Raw genomic sequence first — 21,595 nt, 5'->3', positions numbered from 1 at the left:
AAATGTTTGCACAATACTGTTAATATTATCTGAATTCACTATACAGATTTTTCTAGGTTCGAAAGGGGAAAAGTTGATTCAGGGGTGCTATACCTGCCTGAAATTCCTTAAAGAACTATCTTTGATACAATTAAAGGAATGAAAACAGTTGCAACATGCTTGCTCATGCACACTTCAAATTACCTTTCACCTTCAAATCTCATTCCTGCACAGCCCATGTCTCTCCCATGTTTTGTTTTGAAACCCCTGCCATGCCTTGCTATATGCCATGCGAGATAGAACTTAAACAAGTTCAAGCCTAGAAGGCAAAAGTTCCTACTTTTGCAATGCCTAAACACAGCCTTCATTCAGTGTCTTAAAGGTACCAGGATTAATTTCAGAAGTAGACACATTAAAAAACAATGTATAAGCATTAAAAAAAGATTTAGACAATGTGAGTTAATTATTTTTTATTGGAAAACAAATATACAACTTGGAATGGATTTGAGGCAAGTTGTGCCATAAGCGGATTCTTTTTAAAATAAGTGGCTGAACAAAAGTTTTTAAAAGCATAGTAACTATTAGAAGAAAAATGTCTTCTGGTACATGACCAGGAGTACAAAAAATAGTGTACGAGTACCTGGATAATACACCCGTTTTGCAATAGTGCAAACTTTTTAAAGTTCCATATTGTTGACTGTCCATAGTCCACAGAGTTAAGACTACATTTCAACAACATGCTAAATTTCCTAAAATAACTAATTTCAACAGGCATAACCTAGATGATCCCTCATTTAACCAACACCATCTAACTTTAGAAGTGTGGAAGGACTTAAATATCCAGAGTAAGCCACATGCAAACATTTGTTACTTTGATCATTTTCCCAAAATATCAGGATGACAGATAAAGGGGAAAACATGGAGGAATGAGTTTGTTACTATACATGCATCTCTCTCAACAGAAGGGGAAAACCTTTTACAGATAAGTTACAAACAGAGAAAAAGGCAAATAAACAATTTGTACAAGAAATTTAACACATTCTGTGCAGTGTCTTCACTTCGCTGTCATCATTTGTACAAACTCTGTAGAAGAAAAAAGATGATGTTATTCAAGTATCTGTGTAAATATTCAAATAAAAAGCAGGCAATCTGCCACATTAGCCAAGAAATTTATGCCAGTTTGATCCTGCTATCTTGTTTTCTGTATAATATTTATGCAGTGCTTCTCACCATTTTTGAATTTTAAGAGGTGGTTCGCTTTAGTAAACTATTATTTCTAAATAATAATTATTTTAAATCATGCTTCATTTAATTAGCAGCAGTAATTCTTTCTAATAAATGAAGAATTCATACAAAAAGCGACAAGTCAGTTGTTCATTAATATTGTGGTGTTCAGCTCTATTTTTTAAGATACCTAACTAAAATACGAAGTCTTGCTATGTCCAAAATTTGCTGGTTACTCAATACTTTATCTTTTAAGTATCACATTAAAATACTTTTTCCAGATAAAATTATCAAGGTTTCTATGTGAGCAATTTAAAAAAAACTGCAGCATTACAAATGTTTTAATTTAAATATCACAAAGTATTTATTGGATAGACCACCTTCATGTTTGCACTCTATGTTCTACAGATCCATAACCAATTTATCAAAAACTGCTAGGCAATGAAAAATTTTGCTTGAGCAAAGACCTAAATACAGTTTAGTTCCTCAGTATAAAACCCATTGTCTACCTCAAACGTCCTTGTTCAAGCATAAGAAACCAACCTCTTTAATAACACTCAATAACTGGCTATCAGAATCCTTGCTGATATACTGCAAGCCTTACTGGTACACTAACTTGTCTAGTTTGGGAATACAGTAACTTTTATTATCTCAATTCCTATTATCTCAAGCATTATGGGAGCTACCATAATTGTAATATTGTCAGGTATGAACTGCAAGCTACTAAAGATGCATTTCAATATTTATAAGACTAAGTATTTTTTGAAAGATCATAACCAAGTAATTAAGAAGCATAAAGCTTGCAAATAGCACTTTTCTATTTTTAGTTCCAGTTAAAACTTTGCATTGACACTTTCCAGATATATTTGGCACAGACATGATTTACTCCAACTATTATTGTTGCAGAGAATTCCTTAAAGCTTTTCCTAAGGAGAAAATAATCTTCTGAGATCACATTAGGGGATATGAGAATACTAACAACTTTATTTGATTGGCCAGCTGCTAGAAAAAGACTATTTACCTGATTGGCAACTAATTTATTGCTTCTTTGAAATTATGTGTTATGAGATAAACAGATTACTTGGATTCTAACCGTGCTATTCCCTTGTATCAACCCTCCATTTTTAATGCAAGCTTTCAAAAGGAGAAACTGCACATTGCAAATAGTTTTACTGGGTTTTCAGACTGCCAAATGCAAAAACAAATGCACATCCGCTAACCAACAGAAAAGAAATTGTTTTTTTACTGTTTTTAAGCAGAAACCATTTTATCACTTCTTCAGCCTTAATTATGCAGATGTGTTGAGGCCAACGGGTTTGACTGTTTGCTAGCAGGTTCAAGACGTTTATTAATAAAAACTATGTATAACTTTTACCTTCATAGTTTACTTGACCATCACCATCAATATCTGCTTCTCTAATCATCTCATCAACTTCTTCATCTGTTAGCTTCTCTCCAAGATTTGTCATCACATGGCGAAGTTCTGCAGCACTAATATAACCGTTACCATCCTGGAAAATATTTGGTGATCACTTAATTATATTTGTTTTAAACTCATATTTTAACAATTACTCAATCAGAAATAACTTGTTTCTACTAAAAGGAAGTTAAAAATTAGGCATGGACAAGGACAATTACCACTGCAAATAACAGTCAAAGAAGAGAGACAATTATTGTTCCATGTATTTTGAACTTTTATATATGCATACCTGGGAAATCTTTTAGACTGTATTACAGACCAAACTATTTAACTGACATTATTTGACATTAAGATACTTTAATTGAGTTGGTAGGAATGGAAAAAAATGCACCATTATTGGTAGCACCAACTCTTCTGAAATTATATAGAACAGATTGCCTGCAAGTTAGAAAGGCTTGCATTAAAAGTCAACTGTAATTCCCTGAAAACTGTACATCATTGCTCACTGGCATGAGTACAGAATTTGTTTTTATCGAAATGGAAATTTCCCTTGGTTTAAGACACACAATACTTTGAAAGCTTATAAAAATAACTGGCATACCTTATCAAATACACGGAATGCTTCTCTAATTTCTTCCTCACTGTCTGTGTCCTTCATTTTTCTTGCCATCATTGTCAAAAATTCTGGAAAGTCAATTGTGCCATTACCTGGAAAATAATGTATATATTAATAAAATTCCTTTCAGTTATATCCAGGTATTAATGGAGATTTAATTTTAACTACTGAATTATTTTAAATAAAATTTACCATCAGCATCTACTTCATTGATCATGTCCTGTAATTCTGCTTCTGTGGGATTCTGACCAAGTGACCTCATCACTGTCCCCAATTCTTTTGTTGTTATTGTGCCATCTCCATCTTTGTCGAATAGTGAAAAGGCTTCCTTGAATTCTGCAACACAAAACAGCAAACCATTTACATATGCAAACCATTCACATATGCAAACCATTCAACTTATTTTTATTTAAATTTTAATTCAATTGCTCAAAAGCCAATGTAAGGGATAAGACTATGAGTAAAACAAATGAAATCCAAGCAGATTACATCACAGTAAAACACACACTGCTTTCAATAGGGTACTGTGTGTCTGATATTTTCAAAATTTATGTAATTAACTTCCATAGCAAAACTTTGTGATGGGTCAACTAACCAACTTTTTTAAATTAGGAAGTAATTAGCCAATCTTAGCTTAAACTTGAAAACAAACAGGATTAACCCTGGTTAATATGTAAACAAAAACCACCAGGCAATATCAAATTGAAATTAAATACAACAAAATAATCAAGAAGACATTTTTGTACTCTTGCCAAGAAAGCTATTGGCTAAGACCATGAAACCATCCTTAAGTTGAATGTGACTAAGAATTCCATTAGTTTCTCCCATCTTTTGTACAGCTAATTTAGTTGCAGGAAAAGAGATTAAAAACATGTACCAGTTTCCAAAGGAAAGTACTTTTCTTCTTGAAATGTGAAGTCCCTTTATTACTATCAGATGAAAAAATCCTTTTGTCATTTGATGCTCAGAAAGCTACTTCCAGAATGGAATTGATATATCACTGCTCTTTCTTTTGAAGTTTCCAGATATCCTTTATACTCTTATCTAACCCTTTCGTGTTCCCTCTACCTTTGGACCCTTCTTGTTTTGGAGCCCTGAAAAAAGATATCCGATGCCAAAATAGCATCTACTGTAAAGTCACCTATGTGTGATTACATTGATTACTATGTGTGATATACATTCCTATGTGTGAGGTAGGCACATAAATTTGTTTAACATTATTTAATAAATACATAAAATCTTCTAAACCTCACAACACCCACCACAAAAAAGGCAAGCCCTTTTTTAAAAAAAGGGTTGTGCTTACATCCATGATTCTCAAAGTTAGCAACTTTTAAGGTATCTGGACCAACTCTCAGAATTCTGGCGGGAGAACTTAAAAGTTGCCAAGGCCGAAGAACATGGGCTTATTTTAATAAAGTTTCAGCTTGCTTCAAAGAAATTTTCATCATGAAAAATGGAAGTATTCTGCAATTATTTATGGTCTTTTAGTAATTGAACTCTTGAGTCAATTCAAACTTTAACCACCAGTTTCACAGGATTTTGTTTTCTCCATCTCGACTATTCCTTTTAACTTAGTTTTTAAATTCTGACTTAGGAAATCTCTTCTGAATAACCTCATTTTTTTCCATTCAAAGTATTGTGATTACTGTTCAAGTGTTTTATAACATTTCTAGAGCTCACTAGTTGGAACGTGTTCTAATATTAATCAATTAATACACCTCTTATTGGATCAATTACATTTAAGCCTTATTTAGCTTTAGAACGTATTATAATACTTAGCCAAAATATGTAGAGTGAACTATTGCCTAATTGGTTTTAAGTTACCACTAATACCAGTAGGAAGCCTGCTACACTATGTTGTCAGGGAAAAACAATATATAACCAAAATTGATTTTTGTAGTTTATCTATATATAAGGTAATAGTTCCTCCTGCTTTGAATATCAGATTTACTTCCTTAATTACCACTGTTTCACACATTCCCATTATTTTTATATTTCTAAACACTAGTTAATTTATCATGGAGGCTTAAACTCTTTGTATTTGATGTTTAAAGTGTAACTGTCTCTCCAGAACATAAAATGCCCCAATTTTTAATAGGATTCATATAAAACTATTATCACTTATGCAGACCTGTTTCAATACAGAATGTCCCAACAATTTGATTAAAGCATGAACAGAAGCTATAGGACAAACCATTTTGAGTAAACTAAGGAAGCCAGTGAAATTATGAACGTGAAAAAAGTTATTGTTATATTTACTGATTTAGACATGTAAGAAGATTTAGAGTTTATGAGAAGATTTATAACTATGATGGATTCATCGGAAATGAATCCACTAAGAATATACGATAGAAACGGTTATGCATAAATGCAAGCTGCTATCCAATTTATTGTATTGAAGGAAGAACTGCCTGCAGGTAGCCCTTGGCTTAAACTGTTTAGTTGTAAATGTATGAAGTTAAAATGGCATAGAAAAATGTGACGTATGACACTTTTTCATGTTTACCACCTTTGCAGCATCCCCATGGTCACGTGATCAAAACCTGGGTGTTTGGTAACTGACAAGTGTTTATGATTATTGAAGTGTCACAGGATTATCTGATCACCTTTTGCGACATTCTGAAAAGGAAAGTCAATGGGGATGCCAGATTCACTTAACAACCGTGTTACCAACTTAATATCTGCAGTGATTCACCTGACAACTGTGGCAAGAAAGGTTATAAAATAGGATAAAGCTCACTTAACAACGGTCTTGCTTAACAATGGAAATTTTAGCTCGACTGTGGTTGTTAAGTCGAGAACTTGCCTAATATCCCTGTAAAGTGAAGAGTGAGAATGTGAAATATACTCTAGAAGTTCAAAAAGAAACATTAAGGACCTCTTGATATAAACAATCAACAGGTGGGAAAGTTCGTTAACAGTTTATCTAGTAAATAGCAGCTCAGTCTGGTAGCACAAAGCCCAGGAGGAAGATATTTAAAACTTTCAAATAGACTTTCTCTGGAAGAATTCACGAATAAAAGAGGACTGGGTTACTAAGACTTAATTTCTGCTTTAAAACGTATTAAATTTACCTAATGGTTGCTTCTTCAAATGCCCTACTTACGGAGTTTGACAAGGAATCGGTTAGGGTCAATACATATGGAATGGATGTACAGAGTACAAAACTAAAAATAGTTTTGAAAGTATTTGTATGAAATGAATAAACAAGATTCAAATTGCAAATTAAATATATGAAGAGTAAATGTGTTGAGGGAGGGTTGGTTAGAGGTTTCCTTTAAAAGAAACAAAATGAAAAGAAAAAATAAATTAGATCTGTGTTTTCTTTTTTCTCATATCACACCTTTCATTACTTTGGATTTCTATTTCTAATTCCTTTTTGGACTTTGCATAATGTTATTCTGAAAATGCAATAATATTAATATTATAATAAACATGTATGTATGTAGGCAAGGTCCCAAAATGGGGCATCAAAGAATACACATAAAAACCTAGAACTACACTTGACAGGGAAAGATGTCAGAGTAATGTAAGTCTTTAAAGTTGAATCAATGATAATCAGTTTCTAGAACATTGTTTAACTCCTCAAAATACCAAAGCATAGATGTAGATATAACAGCAGAATATACCCAATAAATCAGTTTGATATACTATCATCTGTTCATTTTTAAAGATTACTTTTTGTTTAGATAAAAAACTATATTTAAAGAAGATAACTTAATAGAGAAAAAAATTCCCGGAGAAAAAAAGATTTTCAAGGAAGGAACTGGTAACAACTAATAAAACTAACTTTAAATATATCCATTAAAAATACTAGAAATAATTTTATATCGCATCATCAACCTCCCTCTAAAGGATGCATCATTTTAAAATGTTTTAGGGTAAATATTCTAATCGCTTTAAAAGGCATGTAGCCAGGCACAAATGTCAAAAGAATGGCTATGCCCCAATGTATTGATTAAAAATTCAGGAATTCTATTACAGAATACTAAAAACATTTTTCTCATGTTGTTCTTTCATTTCATAAGAAAATTCCATTTTCTTGTATAGCCCTTTCATTAAACGTATTTTGATAACTTATTATGCATAATTGACAATATGCATAAGATTGCTTTATTAGCTTAATATCACTTCCCCAACTTACCTTGGCTTTCTTGTGTATATTATTGCTATGCTATGCACAATTTTAATAAGTGTAATTAGATTTGAACTATTGTGGGATATTTGTAATGTTTTAAGATTTAAAGAAATTTTAACATGATAATTTATTGATTTTAATGCCTTAACTCTGGTTATGGTCTAGCTATCCATCAAATAAATAAATTAGACTTTCCATATCGAAGTTAATAAATTTGTCAGCCACCTAGTTAAATCAGAGAGAAAACACAACTAGGCCAGCTACCTCTATTAAGTTAAGGCTACATTAAAATCTTGCAAGTCTGAAGGTACAATGTTCCTGCCACCACTTTTACCGTTTGATCAATTAGGGCAGATACTTCCAAATTTTCTTTCTTTAATGCTAATTCCATTTCAGCTACATTAGAACACCAAACTAACTGCTTAACTGGTTAGCAATAGGTTAATGTTAGCTCTTTGGGTATAATAAACATTCTAACAGAACATATAACATGCTTTGAAAGCACACTATTCTATTTTATTATTTTATCAATTCTTTAAAATGTTAAACTAAGGAACAAATATAAAGATCAGGTGTAAATATGGAATTACACATAACTGTGATCCATAAATATATTTCTGGATCAACCTTCTGAGATTTGCAAGCAGGAAGTGAATCTTATTTCTGCCTATTCCTCTTCTCCCTAGGGTATCAAACATCCATATTGAAATTTGCTTAGGAAGGGAAGATTTATGGTCACTGTGAGCAAGTGGAATAAGAGTCTATAGAAATGGCATTTGCAAATACCATTATTCTACTCAAGGAATATAACCCAAATATACACATCCAACATACTTTTATGTACCTTATTTAACTGAAAGTAACAAAGAATATATGCTCCTTCAGAAGTTCTGTGTAAGGAGTGCAGGCATATATTCTTATAATATAGAAGTGATATAATTCATGCACTTGAAACTTTAGGCATGTAGGCAATGCAATATTCTCATTTCATGTTTAAACATTTCCTGAAATTAAATTATAGCTATATGGTAGAATTAAAAACATAGTAGTTGAAGTTTCCAGTTATGAATAAAAATGATCCAATTAGTAGACAAAATATTCAAGTTTTAGCATTATAGTTTTACTGAAATCTATGGAAATTACACAGTAACACCATAAGTAATATAAATCTGGCATCTCACCTGCGATCTGCTCTTCTGTCAGTTGATCAGCCTAGAATATGTAAACATAATGATGTTAATATATCTTGGCAAACTAGTTTTATATTTACCATTCATACTTTTTTTGCAGAATATACACAAGGCTCTGCATTCAGGTTTATAATTCTGAAAACAAAGCGAACAATCTAAGAGGGAATGAAAAGATAAAGAAACTTTGTGAATAAAGAGCCCGAACCAATCTATGAATAGACATTTAAATGTAGCTGTATTCCTTGAAAGGAGGGAATAGGCAATATGCATCCTGCAGAGTGCTCTACAACTTTTTCAGCACAATATTGAAAAACAAATGCAAACCATTGAAGAGTACTGTAGTGCTATTTTTTGCTGACTTAGTTGCTAAATAAGATAAGTAAATGTCTTAGGAAGGCTTCCCCATGACAAAAAGCTGGAGCTTCAAGCCACAAAGATAGCCCAATACCTTTGACATGGGTTTTCTAATTACTGCTAGAAAAAATCCAATGGCTCCAGTCAACTGGTGGCTACAGTTGTATTCTTTATATAGAGAAAAGGAAACAAGTTCTATACAGCCAGCAGTCCTCAGATCAGCAGTAAGGAAAGACTTACCAACTACCTCTTTCCATTAAACTACCTTTTCCATTAAATAGTAGCATTAAATTACAAAAGCAAATTCACTGACTATTAATTAATTTAACTTCATTCTATTCATGTCAGTGGACTCTAAACCAGTGTCCTCCAATCTTAGGGCACCAGGGACTGGTTCCATTGAGTTTTTTTCTACACACAGGAGGGGGCGTGGTTTTGCCTACTGCATCCCACGAATGTGGCTTCACTTGTTTGTGCGGCCTGGTTTCTGGTATGCTAGAGACCAGTGCCGGTCCATGGACAGGGGTTTGGGGACCCCTGCTCTAAACAGAGCCACCTCAGATTTACAGAAGATTACACAATTTGGCAAAATGCATATGAGCCATAATAAAGTTATAAGAAATCAGAAAAAATGATTTCAATATGTGAAATAATGAGAAATTGTTCACTTTCACTATCTATGGACAAGCAAATAAGCAAGCTAGTTAAATAAGGTAACTTTAATTTCCAGATAGCACTCTGCTGCATATTAGAAAAATTTATGACTCAATTGCACAATTTTGCATAAACACCTGTAGTTGTGTTTGAAAAATGTGCTGGACACTTTGCCGAAATATATTAATTTGCATCTATGTAACAGGATGCTAATAATACTTAAAAGATACTATAATGTAGATCAGATTTACCTCATAGAAAATACGGAATATAGCATATACAAGATTAATCCTAAACATGTAACAATCCAGGAAATCTGCTGTTATAAAGAACAATGGTTACTCTCAAGCATAATGCAGTTTCCTATGAAATGCTCTCCACAAGCAAAATGGTTTGGGGCACTTTCCTCAAACATGAAACATTAGCCAATATATACTGAATTTTAAACAACTCCGCTTTCTGAATCAAGTATCTAACTTTACCTTAACATCTTTAGAGACTATCAACTTACATATATATTGCCTAAACTTTTCAGTATACTAAAATAAAACCCTACAGCAAATTTGTCAGCTCAAGTTAAAAAAAAAATCTAAATAGTCATTTTGGGAGCTTGATTGTGAAACTAATGGTTGATAACCAAGTCTCGCTGTAATTTTTCTTTTTAAACAATTCAGTATATTCAAATCTTACTTAAAATTATCAATAACATGCCTAATATACAAGACATGCATATACATCTTATTTCACTGTATCATAGAGGGACTGAAATATAGATTCCAAATGTTCTCAAAAAGATAAATCAATGTGGAAAATTTGAAATATTAAGGCCTGGAAAAGCAAGTAGAAAATGGCTGTTAGGATTCTCAGAATGTTCTCTGCATTGCATAGATGAAAAATAATAAGTGAGGCTGGGACATCAATGAAATGTTATTGTTTTAATCATATTTACTTGAACCTACAATCAATCATATCTTTAAGGACTATCAGCTTAGCTTTTTTTTACAAACTTCAACTGAAGTTGAGTAAATTTAATTCATATGTTCATTCTGTCTTGATAATGAAGTGCAAAGATATCTCCCAAAAGCCCATATTTTGAGTCTTCCAACAAATAAGGATTTATGGCATCTGAACTGGTTTTACTTTATTAAAAGGCTTTAGAAAAAGGGCTGGTGAATTACAGGATGTGCAGAACAAAAGAAAATATGGAAGTCAGAACAAGGAAGGGAATTTGATGCAAAGAGAGCAAGAGAGCAGCAGTAACTTTCATGAAAAGCACTGTGCCACTATACTGACTCCACCACCTCTACCAACATCATGCTTCTATACAAAACTGTATTTATTTATTTGATCTCTCTAATATTGTGTTTATATTATATTTTACCTATAACTTATTTTTATTTTGTGTAATTTCAATTATTATGATTAAGCAGCAAATTAATAGTCACATCCTTTTGGATTTAATAGTTAGGTACTCTAGTGACATAAAATAGAAACAGCTTTTTTAAATCTTGGGAGCACTATATATAGCTAACCACACTGGTCATTTTATCCACACCCTGGTACAACTCATGTTGGAGCTGAAATTATGCAAAGTTAGGCAACTGGATATATTTCTGAAATTGTCAATTACAACCCCCATACACAATTATTATGCATATTAAGGCTTTAAAAACTGCTGTATAAATCATGGTTTATTAAGTGAAGTTATACAAAGATTGTGAAAAGGGCTCTTCCTTAAAACAGGTAACATCATTCTCTGGAAGGCTGGAATACTTTAAGGGCTTTATCAGTTTCCACATGTGCACACACTGCAACTCTGTCAGAAGTACTAATAGAAACTCTGAACAAGGATGAATGCAGACTCACTTAAGTTGGGGAAGCCTTTAAAATAATATTCAGAAGCTTCAGAAAGATGAAGCTGCTGCAAACCTTCAAAAAGTTTTCTATAGTCATGTCAGATATCAAACTACCCATTTACCCATACCTATTGAATTAAAGGGGGCAGACAAGAGGTTATTCTAGTAAGTAAATCAGCTGGAGGAAAAAGAAAACCTTAAATGTTGTACAGTATCATCACCACTATCACCTCACTCAAGATAGCTTTAGTAGGGCATCTCCTGAAGGCCCATAAAATTGCTAGTTGATATCCAGTTGTGCCTGACAATTCATAGAACCACATTCTCCAGTAGATGATTTTTACATCCCCAACCACCCACAAATGTATTCTGCAAGTTGGAAGACTCTTGAGGGTACAACAATTAAAGAAAAATAAAATCCTGTTGTATAATTTAAAATCTGCTGTCCTTCATTTCTACAATGGGAAAGTGCCTTTCAAGAAACTTAATCTAATGAAAACAACTACAACTGGTCAATGGTCAGGGAGTAAAACTTGGTTCCCTTCCCTAAATAATTTCCCATCTACCTATTCTTGAATTCTAGAAAACAGAACATTCTAGATGCACAACTAGAATGAGTCTATTCTTTGACTCTTTTGTCACCCTTTTCTTTAAAAAAACAAAAGATGAGCAGTAGAATGAAGAAGGGATATTAGATGTTTACTGCTTTGAGTTACCCCTAAAAGTAAAGGTGGGATAAAAATAAAGCTTTATTAATTAAAACTAAGATCTCTTAAAGGCAGTATGTAAGCATAACACAACTGCATTGTATCAAATACCACAGGGAATGTAAAAAATTTTAACAGAAAAATATGCATGCTAACAGTGGGTTCTTCAATAAAGTTGTATAATTGCTATTATGAGGACTGGGCACATGAAAAAGAATACAAATAACAAAATACAAATAACTGATGTTAGATAAATAACCCATCTATCTGAGGATAGCTCTATCAATACATAAAAAGCAAAAAACCCTTCTTTAACAGATATTGGAAATAAATTATTCAGCTATTGCTAACAATCATTCAAATCTGCCTTTTACACCATGTACTTTATTCTACACTGCTAGAATCATTGTGACCTTCTATAGACATAACTACACTATGGCCTACAGATAAATGTTCATGACAAATTCTAGATTCCCAGGTGAGAATCTGTTGAGATCTTGATTTCTCCCTGGAATATAAAGCAACAATCTGAAATTTCATCCAAAAAATCCACAAGGTTGAGAACAGAAATAATTCTATAATAGAAAACATTCAAGAAATATTTCAGCAATTCTAAAAAGATCAAAGAGGCTAAAGCCTCTTAAATTCAAAGTCCCATGAGGGAATAACATATCTTACAGCTGTCATGGATGATGAAGCATCCCTGGAATATATGTTATGCTTTCAAAAAATCGTATGATAAAATGAATATATATATAAATATATAATATAAAAATATCTCTACTTAGCCAAGATTTCTAATTTGAATATACATTGTTTATTCACTCCATTTTAAGAATTCTTCAATATGGATTCTTCAATTGGCCATTTAACTCATATTTAAATTAAGATGCAAAGTGTCATAAATATGGAATCAGTACAAAATGGCTTTAATACTTCTAATCTCTAGAAATAAACCCTGCTACAGATAAGGAAGTTAAATTCCTACATGTTAGCATAACATGTTTTTAGCCTATGTGATCTGGTATCTGGGATTTTTCCAAACTCTAGCCAAATATTTATATTCTAAAGCATTGCTTTAAAGCAACCTATCACAGTTTAAGGGGAACATTCTGAAGAGCAGTTATCACTGAGGTCATGTAGCAAAAGTAGAAATCTGTATATAGGTTACTTGCACAAATGTTTGCAAGTTGCTTAGAAAATCATCTGCATTCCTGAGATTCTTCAGTTTCTTCATACTCCATTATTTCAGTGAAAAAATTATACACCACAAAGGTTTACAATCAGAGAACAAAAGATTGTTTTAAATTCATAAATATAAGAGTCAACTTGAAATGTTCTGCAGGGTAAGAGAAAATGAAGTGATTGGCCCTGTCTAGCTGCTGAGGATGTAGAAATTAGAATCCTCTGATACTGATGTTAAGAACATCTAAATTTATCCTGTGCTCTGAGTGTCTATACTTTTTATGGCCACTGAGAAGTTTGTTGTCCTGGATAAACTTTCATTCAGCTTTAATATCAAAAGAAATCGTTTAGTATCATTAATTTTAAAAAAATCAGTCATCTAAACTATTTCCTCTCAAGAAGAGAAAATGCACCCTGAAAGGTGGAATGAGCATAAAATCCACATTTATTTCAACATCCAGCAGAACCCTATTTTAGTAATAGGACTTTCTTGCTCAATTCCCAATCTTTTCAAATTTCAAGCGTTTCTTTATGGGTATGAAAATAAAATATATTACTCATTAAGCACATTACTTGTTAAAATATAGAAAGAACAATCAAATCTTTTTGAAATGGAGGGAACACATGTAATAGCAACTTAACATTCTGATTTTAGGAGTATCTCTTAGAGTACCAGATTTTTTTTCGGTAAGTGCCTATATCCAAATCATACACAACTTTCTGATGATTATTTCTCCTCATACTTCATAACATTCCTCAAAATTCCTTAATATGACTTCACTTACATTAACCTAGAAACCTCAAGAGTATAAGGCACCCTACTCAACATCCTATGCAAAGAAAAAGTCTGCACAGAAATCTTACAAGGGAAGTTTTTTCTCCCCCAGTTTTTACTGAGATTCCTATTTTAGCTTCTTGAAATTCCTGGAGCAGGAAGGAAAAAAACTCTCTGCACACAAAAAAATATTCCACTGTAGCTCCACGGTTTAACCCATTAGATTTTTTCCCTCCGTGGCGCGATTGCACCTTTTTATGTTAAACGAGCCTTACTTTTCAGGGGAAGTAGAAACTTTGCATTTCTTTTTTTTAAAGAAAACGCAAAGCGGTTTAAGCTTCAGGCGTGATCTTTGCAGAGGCGACCCCCACTTACTTTCTTCCCCAAACATCCTCTGCGAACACAAACTGCTCCCGATTTCCACCCTGCGCCACCAAAAAAAGGCAAGCCGGGGCGCCGTCACATTTCTGCTAACTCCCGCCTCCCACCCGCGACGCCTCAAACGTTGCACGAGTAGCGGCGACAACTCGGTTGCTACAGCAACGGAATTTTACCCGCGGGGGCCCCCCCCTCCGCTCCCAACCGCAAACGGTGTTCTCAGGACACCCCCTTCCTTAAACGAAACCGAACAAGGGAAGAGTTACCACAGACCTTCTGTTCCTTCCCCCCTCCTCCCCCAGAATGGCGCCGAGAAAAGCAGTCGGCGTCCGTTTGAATGCTGAAGTCGACGGAGAACGTTGCCACGAGCGCGCGAGGAAGTCGGACTTCAGCGCGCTCTTTCTCAACCGGTCTCAATGGATCCGCTGTCCTCCCATAGGATCGACATCCCCCACCCCCAACGCAGACGATGCCTACCCGCATCGCCCCACTAAAGTTTAAAAAAGCGACATTAAAGCAATCCGTTTCTTCTCAACTACCGCGATCACGCCAAATCGCCTCACTTCCCCCCACGATAGATTCTCGCCCTCCCTAGGTATTTGCTAACCATTTTGGCTTTTGCCGGGCCTGGCGGCGATTACTGCAGGCTAAGGATCACGACTGGTGCCGCCTTGTTCGGCACAGAAGACAGGAGTGGCGCGCCGTCCGCTGCCTCTTCAGCTCCTAAAACCCAAACGCCTCGGCGATTCACCTCACACTGAACGAAGCACGCCTGCCGGCAGCGCCTCATAAACCACCTCACTGCTTTCTCAAATCCATCCGCGCCTCCCCCCACCTCCCCTCCACCATAGCGAAAATGAAAAGCGCGCAATAAAGGAGATCCGGTTCCGCAACTAGCGTATCAACCGTCGCTCCCGCTATGTATTCCCTTCGTTCTCCACGAATTTCATTTTTTTTGCCTCAGACATACGAATAGGTTCCTGTCCCTAAAGATAAAAAAGAGCTTGGTAAAAGAGTAGGTCTCTTGAAGTAAGATTGTTGAGTAGGGTTTAGTTAATTATTTATTTTTTAACGAGGGACTTTTTTAGCTCGGCGAAAGAAGATGGACGAAGGAAAACGTGTGAGTGAGTGAACAACGAACAGGCTCCTCTGATTGGTGGCTTCGTACCTGCAATGCGTCACTCGGGCATGCACAGTCTGGCTCGGGAGCCGTGCGCCCTCTATTGAGGAATCCATGTAGACGCAGGCGGGGGCGGGTGGGAGTGTTAACTGGTAGGCGGTTGAGGCCGCTTTTGAGTCTTAGGGAAAACCGGCGCTGGCGCAATACGCGCACCGCGACTGGCGGGCTTCTCGCGGTGAATGGAAAGTTCTCGGGCCGAAGGGAAGAGAGTAGTGAGCCTTCCTGGGAAAAGAGGATTTACTGGATGGATGATCGTGAGTGACAATAAAGTCCTGGAGGGCAACATGCAAAGCAGACCAGTTTCCGAGCCTCAATTGTTTTGAGGATGGGGCTGGAGGTGGAGCCGAAATGTATAGTGCGCCGTATCGTCGTCCTGCTCTCGCCAAACGTTGCAAAGCTGTGCAGCCTGGAGCACGCTTTCAGGAGAATCCAGCCCTATAAGCATAATGGGATTTACTCAACATGCAGAGCCAGCTGCTCCTGCACCACTCGAGGCGGCTAACAATGCGACCAACATCCAACGGGGCTTCCCTTTTAATAACCCAACAATTGTGTCAACCCAACCGCCCGAATGTAGGTTACTGGCAAGCCTTGGGTGGAAAATAAAACTTCGGAAGAGGCGAATAGATTTGCTGAGGACTTAGGTCGTCGGAACAAATACCGGTCGCCTCCGTTCTTCGGGGGGATCACAGAGGGTGGAGGAGGGTCCCATTAGAAATAACCGAAATGAGATAACAAAAAAAGACCTTGACGGGGACCCACAAGATTTTAATTAATGGAAAAGCAAGGGCGCTGCTGCGTTCCCCTGTCACTGCAACTCGGCTCTCCTTTAAAGCGGGAGGGTCAGAAGGGTTACCACATACTTTTTTTTTCTCCCCTGGCCATTTCATGTCAAAAGTTTGGATACACGTACCTGCTGCTACTGCAGTATGTAGCAGACGTGTGGGATGTGGGAAATGTGGTGGCTCACGTGCTTTTGTGCAATGCGAAGAGACAGAGGGAGCAAGTTGGATGCAGTAGTGATAGTAAAATATCGTCTCAACTGCCAACTGTTTTCTAGTAGAAAACAAGGCTGGAAAGAGAGGGCAAAGGCTGAGAGGAGAATCAAGAAGGTTGTCCTGGGTTTCCTAAACGGAGTTTCCTATAGGAAGGGAAAACAATGAATAATCTGTTCAAAAGACTTGAAAGGATTTTACACATTTTTTCCCTGGCATACAAACTTGAATATTAGCTTCAGAGGCAGTTTGTAAAGTAGGTGTTGGCCAGTCTTTCTTCCAGTATGATTAATTCAATGTAGAAATTGTAAGGGTATAATAGAAGGGGAAAGGACTGAATTTAGTATGGTGTGTGCATCTTTAGTAGTATGTGGACAAGAGTTGGGTATGTATGAGGAATCTGGTGAAAGTAGTCTTTTTAAATTATCAGGTGTTGAAGCCAATAAAGAGGAAGAGTGGGGTATATCTGTTTTTAGATTTTATACATAGACAAGTAGCCTTGTAATTTGGTGGGTTAAAGCGGTGAAGGTAAATAGAAATTTTGAAATCAGAATTAATTTGCAGACATCTGAATAGATTTGATTCCCTGGCCCCATCAACACTGTTTTTGTCAATGTCCTATTAACATGTTAGATCATTGCTTGTTTGGAGCCAGTAAAATTTTGGCTGTGTGTTGTAGATAGCACAAAATGGCTGCAGTGGAAGAGCTTATCCATTCACAAATAAATACTGGAACTGAAATCAAAGCGCATTTTCTAAAGTGTAAACATAAAAGAATATAACCAAATTTTAAGTTTAAAGCAGAGATGGAAATCTAAAGCCTTATCCATTAAAATGATCTTTAAAACTCTGTTCCACAGAAAACAAATGAGCCTTGTGGTCCTAGACCTTAGTATAATGCTTGTCTGAGCTCCTGGTGCCAAATCATACAATATAACAGAATATCTCTGCCCAGAAGGCATACACATTGAAACTATTATTTTTAATTTTTAGAAACATTTTGGTGCCCATAAGGAACCAGAGTTATTCTTGGAAATAAAGATAGTTCTGAAATTGTACATTTCATTTTCAATATGACAGCATCCCAGCTAAAAATAATGTCTTTAAAAATCCAAATAAAAGGAGAAAATAAGCATAATGTATATTAAAGGAAGTATAGTAGCCACTCCATGCCCATTGATGACATGCTAAAAACCTCAAGGTTTCAATAATATAATTCTTGCAAACAAACATTTTAAATATGACGACATTTGACAGTTTGGCTTATTTCTTATGCAGTCACACAATATGAATATGTTTCATATGGGAAGATGAGTTTTTGACGTGATGGTCCCAAAATCTACAAACATATTTTTATTTTCAAAACTAAAAGATGTTAAAAAGATCAAAATGAGGATTAAGTTAATTTCTTTCCTAGAATAGATATTAGAAATTTTATTTCAATGTTAGATAATATTAATTACATTAATATTAATTAGGTAATAGATATTAGAAATATTAGGAATTAAAATTGAGTTGGTATTCCAGATACACCTTATATGGTTTTCATTAGAAATTCATTGGAAATTCTATGTAAACATAAATTGTTATGATCCAGAGCAGGGGTCTCCAACCTTGGCAACTTTAACATTTGTGGACTTCAACTCCCAGAAGTCCACAAGTCTTAAAGTTGGCAAAGCTGGCTGAGGAATTCTGGGAGTTGCAGGCCACAAGTCTTAAATTTGCCAAGGTTGGAGACCCTTTATCCAGAGGAACAAAGGTGAAGGACAAGGGAGATCTAAACATAAAACAGCTTAGCAAGTTTTGCTGAATCATTAATTCTTCATTATGGGAAAAATTCTATATACTATACCATTTACATTTCAAACAGGTGCACATCTAGAATGCTATTAAGTTTAGCTACAGAGTTTAGTTTGTGTAGCAAATATTTAAAAATCATAAAATAATGGTGGATAAGGATTTTCTATTAAATCTCTGAACAATCTCTAAATGTTAGGCATTTTAAATAATAAATCTGTTTTCTAATGAAGCATTCATATGTGATTAAAGATAGGATATTCTGCTACCATGTATTGTATGCCTCATAATTTATTAAATCAGCCTCATTTCATAATTTAATGCATATTTTGCATATTTTAAATGTGCTTTGAAGTGCACCAAGATATAAACAAACTGCAAAAAAGAACAATTATAATCAAAAAATTTAAACAAACACCTTACATATTTATAAGTATTTATGTCTTTTACCTCTATTTAAATCTTACAAATTTAAGAGTCGCAACTATTCAAAAGTCTCAAAACATCCAGTAAACTCCATAGTTGAGGTGGGCTTGAATCAAAGTTTCCGCAGTAACTATCTGACACTTTAACCATCCTATCACACTTGTTCCCAGTGTGCAAAATAAATGAACAAATAGCATTAGTGACAGTCCATCTGGCCTTCTGGAAAGAATTGGTCTATTGACTCTATTCTAAAAAATAATAAATCTCACAGAGATAGCATTCAGTTCAGTTTACTTTCAACATTCTCTACTCCTTTTATCAAAACTGTTCCCCAAATTATTTGTTTGTTTTAAAAGATGCTGTTCTTTTTACAGATAAATCCTTGCAGAGCAATAAAAGTACTGTGTGGGTCTAAATGTTATTACATTTTGAAGAAATGTCATTTCTATTTGCAAAGCATCCACGAATTCTATTGCTGCAGAGTTGTATTCAAAGTAAGTACATTATTAGGTGTCAGTCACTTAGCTGGATTTCTGCTATGTGTAAATGCATCCATAATAGCTTGACAATTTCAGTTCTCTTGAAAGAAATCCCAATATCTAAACAAGAAGCTTTCAAATAAACATCATAATCACAGTTAACTGTAAGCAGATGGAAAGAAAAGGGTTTCTGCTTCTTTAATATTTCCACCAGATTTGGGGTGCAAAACTCTTGACAGCCCCTGGCTGCCAGCAAAATCATACAGGAAATTTAACTCCTTGTGGCCATCTAATAGGCATCTGGATTTTTGCAACTGAGATCTGTAGCCATACATAGAAGCAGCACAGCTTGCCTAACTCTTGTCTCCTTGAAAAGCCTTCAGCATTAGTCCCCCTATAGCAGTAAAACTCACTAAACCTCAGCAACTTTTAAGATGTGTGGACTTCAGGTCCCAGAATTTTTCTCTGGTAATATCACACTACTAACTAGAGCATACAAAACATTTGCTAGACCAATACTCGAATACAGCTCATCAGTCTGGAACCCACATTACGTAACTGATATTAGCACAGTTGAGAAAGTCCAGAAATATTTCACAAGAAGAGTTCTCCACTCTTCTACTCATTGTAGAATAACTTATGCCACCAGACTTGAAATTCTAGACCTAAAAAACATTGAATTACGCCGTCTTCGGTCTGATCTAAGTATGGTATAAAAAATTATACATTCCAATGTCCTACCTGTCAATGAATACTTCAGCTTCAACCATATCAATACAAGAGCAAACAATAAATACAAACTCAAGGTTAACTGCACCAAACTTGATTGCAGGAAATACGACTTCAGCAACAGAGTGGTCAATGTCTGGAATACTCTACCTGACTCTGTTGTTTCTTCCCCAAACCCCAAAAACTTTAACCTTAGACTGTCTATTATTGACCTCACCTCTTCCCTAAGAGGTCTGTAGGGGGCGTGCATAAGCGCACCAACGTGCCTATCGTCCCTGACCTATTGTTTCTTTTATTTTTCTTATATATACCCATTTCATGTATTTATAACTATGTATATACTTATACCTATTATCTTGTAAGTGATTGACAAATCAAATAAATAAAATAAATAAATTGCCCAGACAGCATGCTTGGATGGGGAATTCTGGATGTTGATGTCCACACATCTTAAAATTGCTGCATTATGGTATTTCCTCAGCCCTAGATAAACTTCTGGAAGTATATGCTTCTCCTGGAATATAATTTATCCAAGTTATGCATGTTTAAGAAAAACAACCTATCCAAGAGACAATAAAAATGATCAAACTAAGAAACCCGAATTAAACACTAATTCGGACCCAACCTGGAAAGACAAAAAATAAATGAATATCCCTGGATTTCCCATCTACCAGATCAAACAAAGCAAGAATACAACTGAAAGCTATCACCAAAATTGGATAAGTATATTGCAAATGGAAAAACAATATGGAAGCTTATAGCACCTCTCTTCAAATATGGCTTATGTGTTGTGTGAACACAGCCAGTGCCAACAATATTTCATTTGCCAGTATGGGGATTTGTATCAATTGGATTTGCAGCCCATCAAGGAACTAGGGAAATAAAAATGCTTATCAGACAAATATAAATACCCACCTGCAATAAGGTTTGGCCTAGGATTTTTTAAATTCCAGAAGCATTGTAATCAGTGGTTTCCCAACTTCCCATACAAATCCAGGTTTATTTTTGAACTTGAGGCAAAAAATCCCACTACTTTTCTGCTATTCTGAGAGAAGTAAAATCAATAAATTGATGCCAGACAATTTGCAACTTGTAACACCCCAAATTTGCTGCAGGAACCAGACAACCCGGCTTTTGTTACATGTACAGAATGCTAAGTTGTTTTCTCTCTCTCTCTAAATAATATATATATCATATGTAATGCAATAAGAAAATGAAAGAAATCAGAAAGCTAAAAGTGCAAAAAAAAGGAAAAAATAGAAAAGAAAGAAAATAAAAAGGTACAAAGAAGTTGCTAATGGTATTCTTTACAGCAGTTATCAATACAATTATAAATTCATTTCTTATTCTAAGGACTAGGCTGTCCTCTAATAAGAACAGTAGTTGCCTGGTTCACACTGTGACTAATGCGGAGCAAATCAGTGCTACATTCCCTTAAATATATTCTCCACACTGAAAAGTTGAGAACTAAAAAAAAAAACCTATGGAAATGCATTTCTGGTAAATTGAA

General features: G+C 35.0%; 1 protein-coding gene across 2 annotated transcripts; it reads right to left on the bottom strand.

Annotated features, from left to right (window-relative positions):
- Positions 1–434: 434 nt before the first annotated feature.
- Positions 435–15,238, bottom strand: CALM2 (calmodulin 2). Of its 2 annotated transcripts, none has more exons than XM_026695872.2 (6): positions 15,087–15,238; positions 8,562–8,592; positions 3,432–3,575; positions 3,225–3,331; positions 2,579–2,714; positions 435–1,062 (listed from the first exon to the last, which is right to left on the bottom strand). In XM_026695872.2, the coding sequence occupies exons 1-6, from the start codon at positions 15,087–15,089 to the stop codon at positions 1,034–1,036; spliced, it is 450 nt and encodes a 149-aa protein (XP_026551657.1). In that variant the 5' UTR covers positions 15,090–15,238; the 3' UTR covers positions 435–1,033. The 2 variants fall into 2 exon arrangements, with proteins under 2 accessions (XP_026551657.1, XP_087788278.1); XM_087932152.1 differs by lacking the exon at positions 15,087–15,238 and adding an exon at positions 14,477–14,720.
- Between the last annotated feature and the right edge of the window lie 6,357 nt (positions 15,239–21,595).

This window comes from Pseudonaja textilis, chromosome 1, assembly GCF_049901715.1.
Source record: "Pseudonaja textilis isolate UNSWEBS1 chromosome 1, rPseTex1.2, whole genome shotgun sequence".
Classification (NCBI taxonomy): Eukaryota; Metazoa; Chordata; class Lepidosauria; order Squamata; family Elapidae; genus Pseudonaja; species Pseudonaja textilis.
The sequence above is the reverse complement of the archived record's forward strand: the minus strand, read 5'-3'. Positions and strand labels throughout refer to the sequence as shown.

Coding starts and splice junctions, on each gene's coding strand:
- CALM2 (XM_026695872.2), bottom strand. Junction 3,576..8,561: donor GACAGAAGAGCAGATCGCAG/GTGAGATGCCAG, acceptor TTTGTGTTGCAG/AATTCAAGGAAGCCTTTTCA. Junction 3,332..3,431: donor CAATGAAGTAGATGCTGATG/GTAAATTTTATT, acceptor ATTATTTTCCAG/GTAATGGCACAATTGACTTT.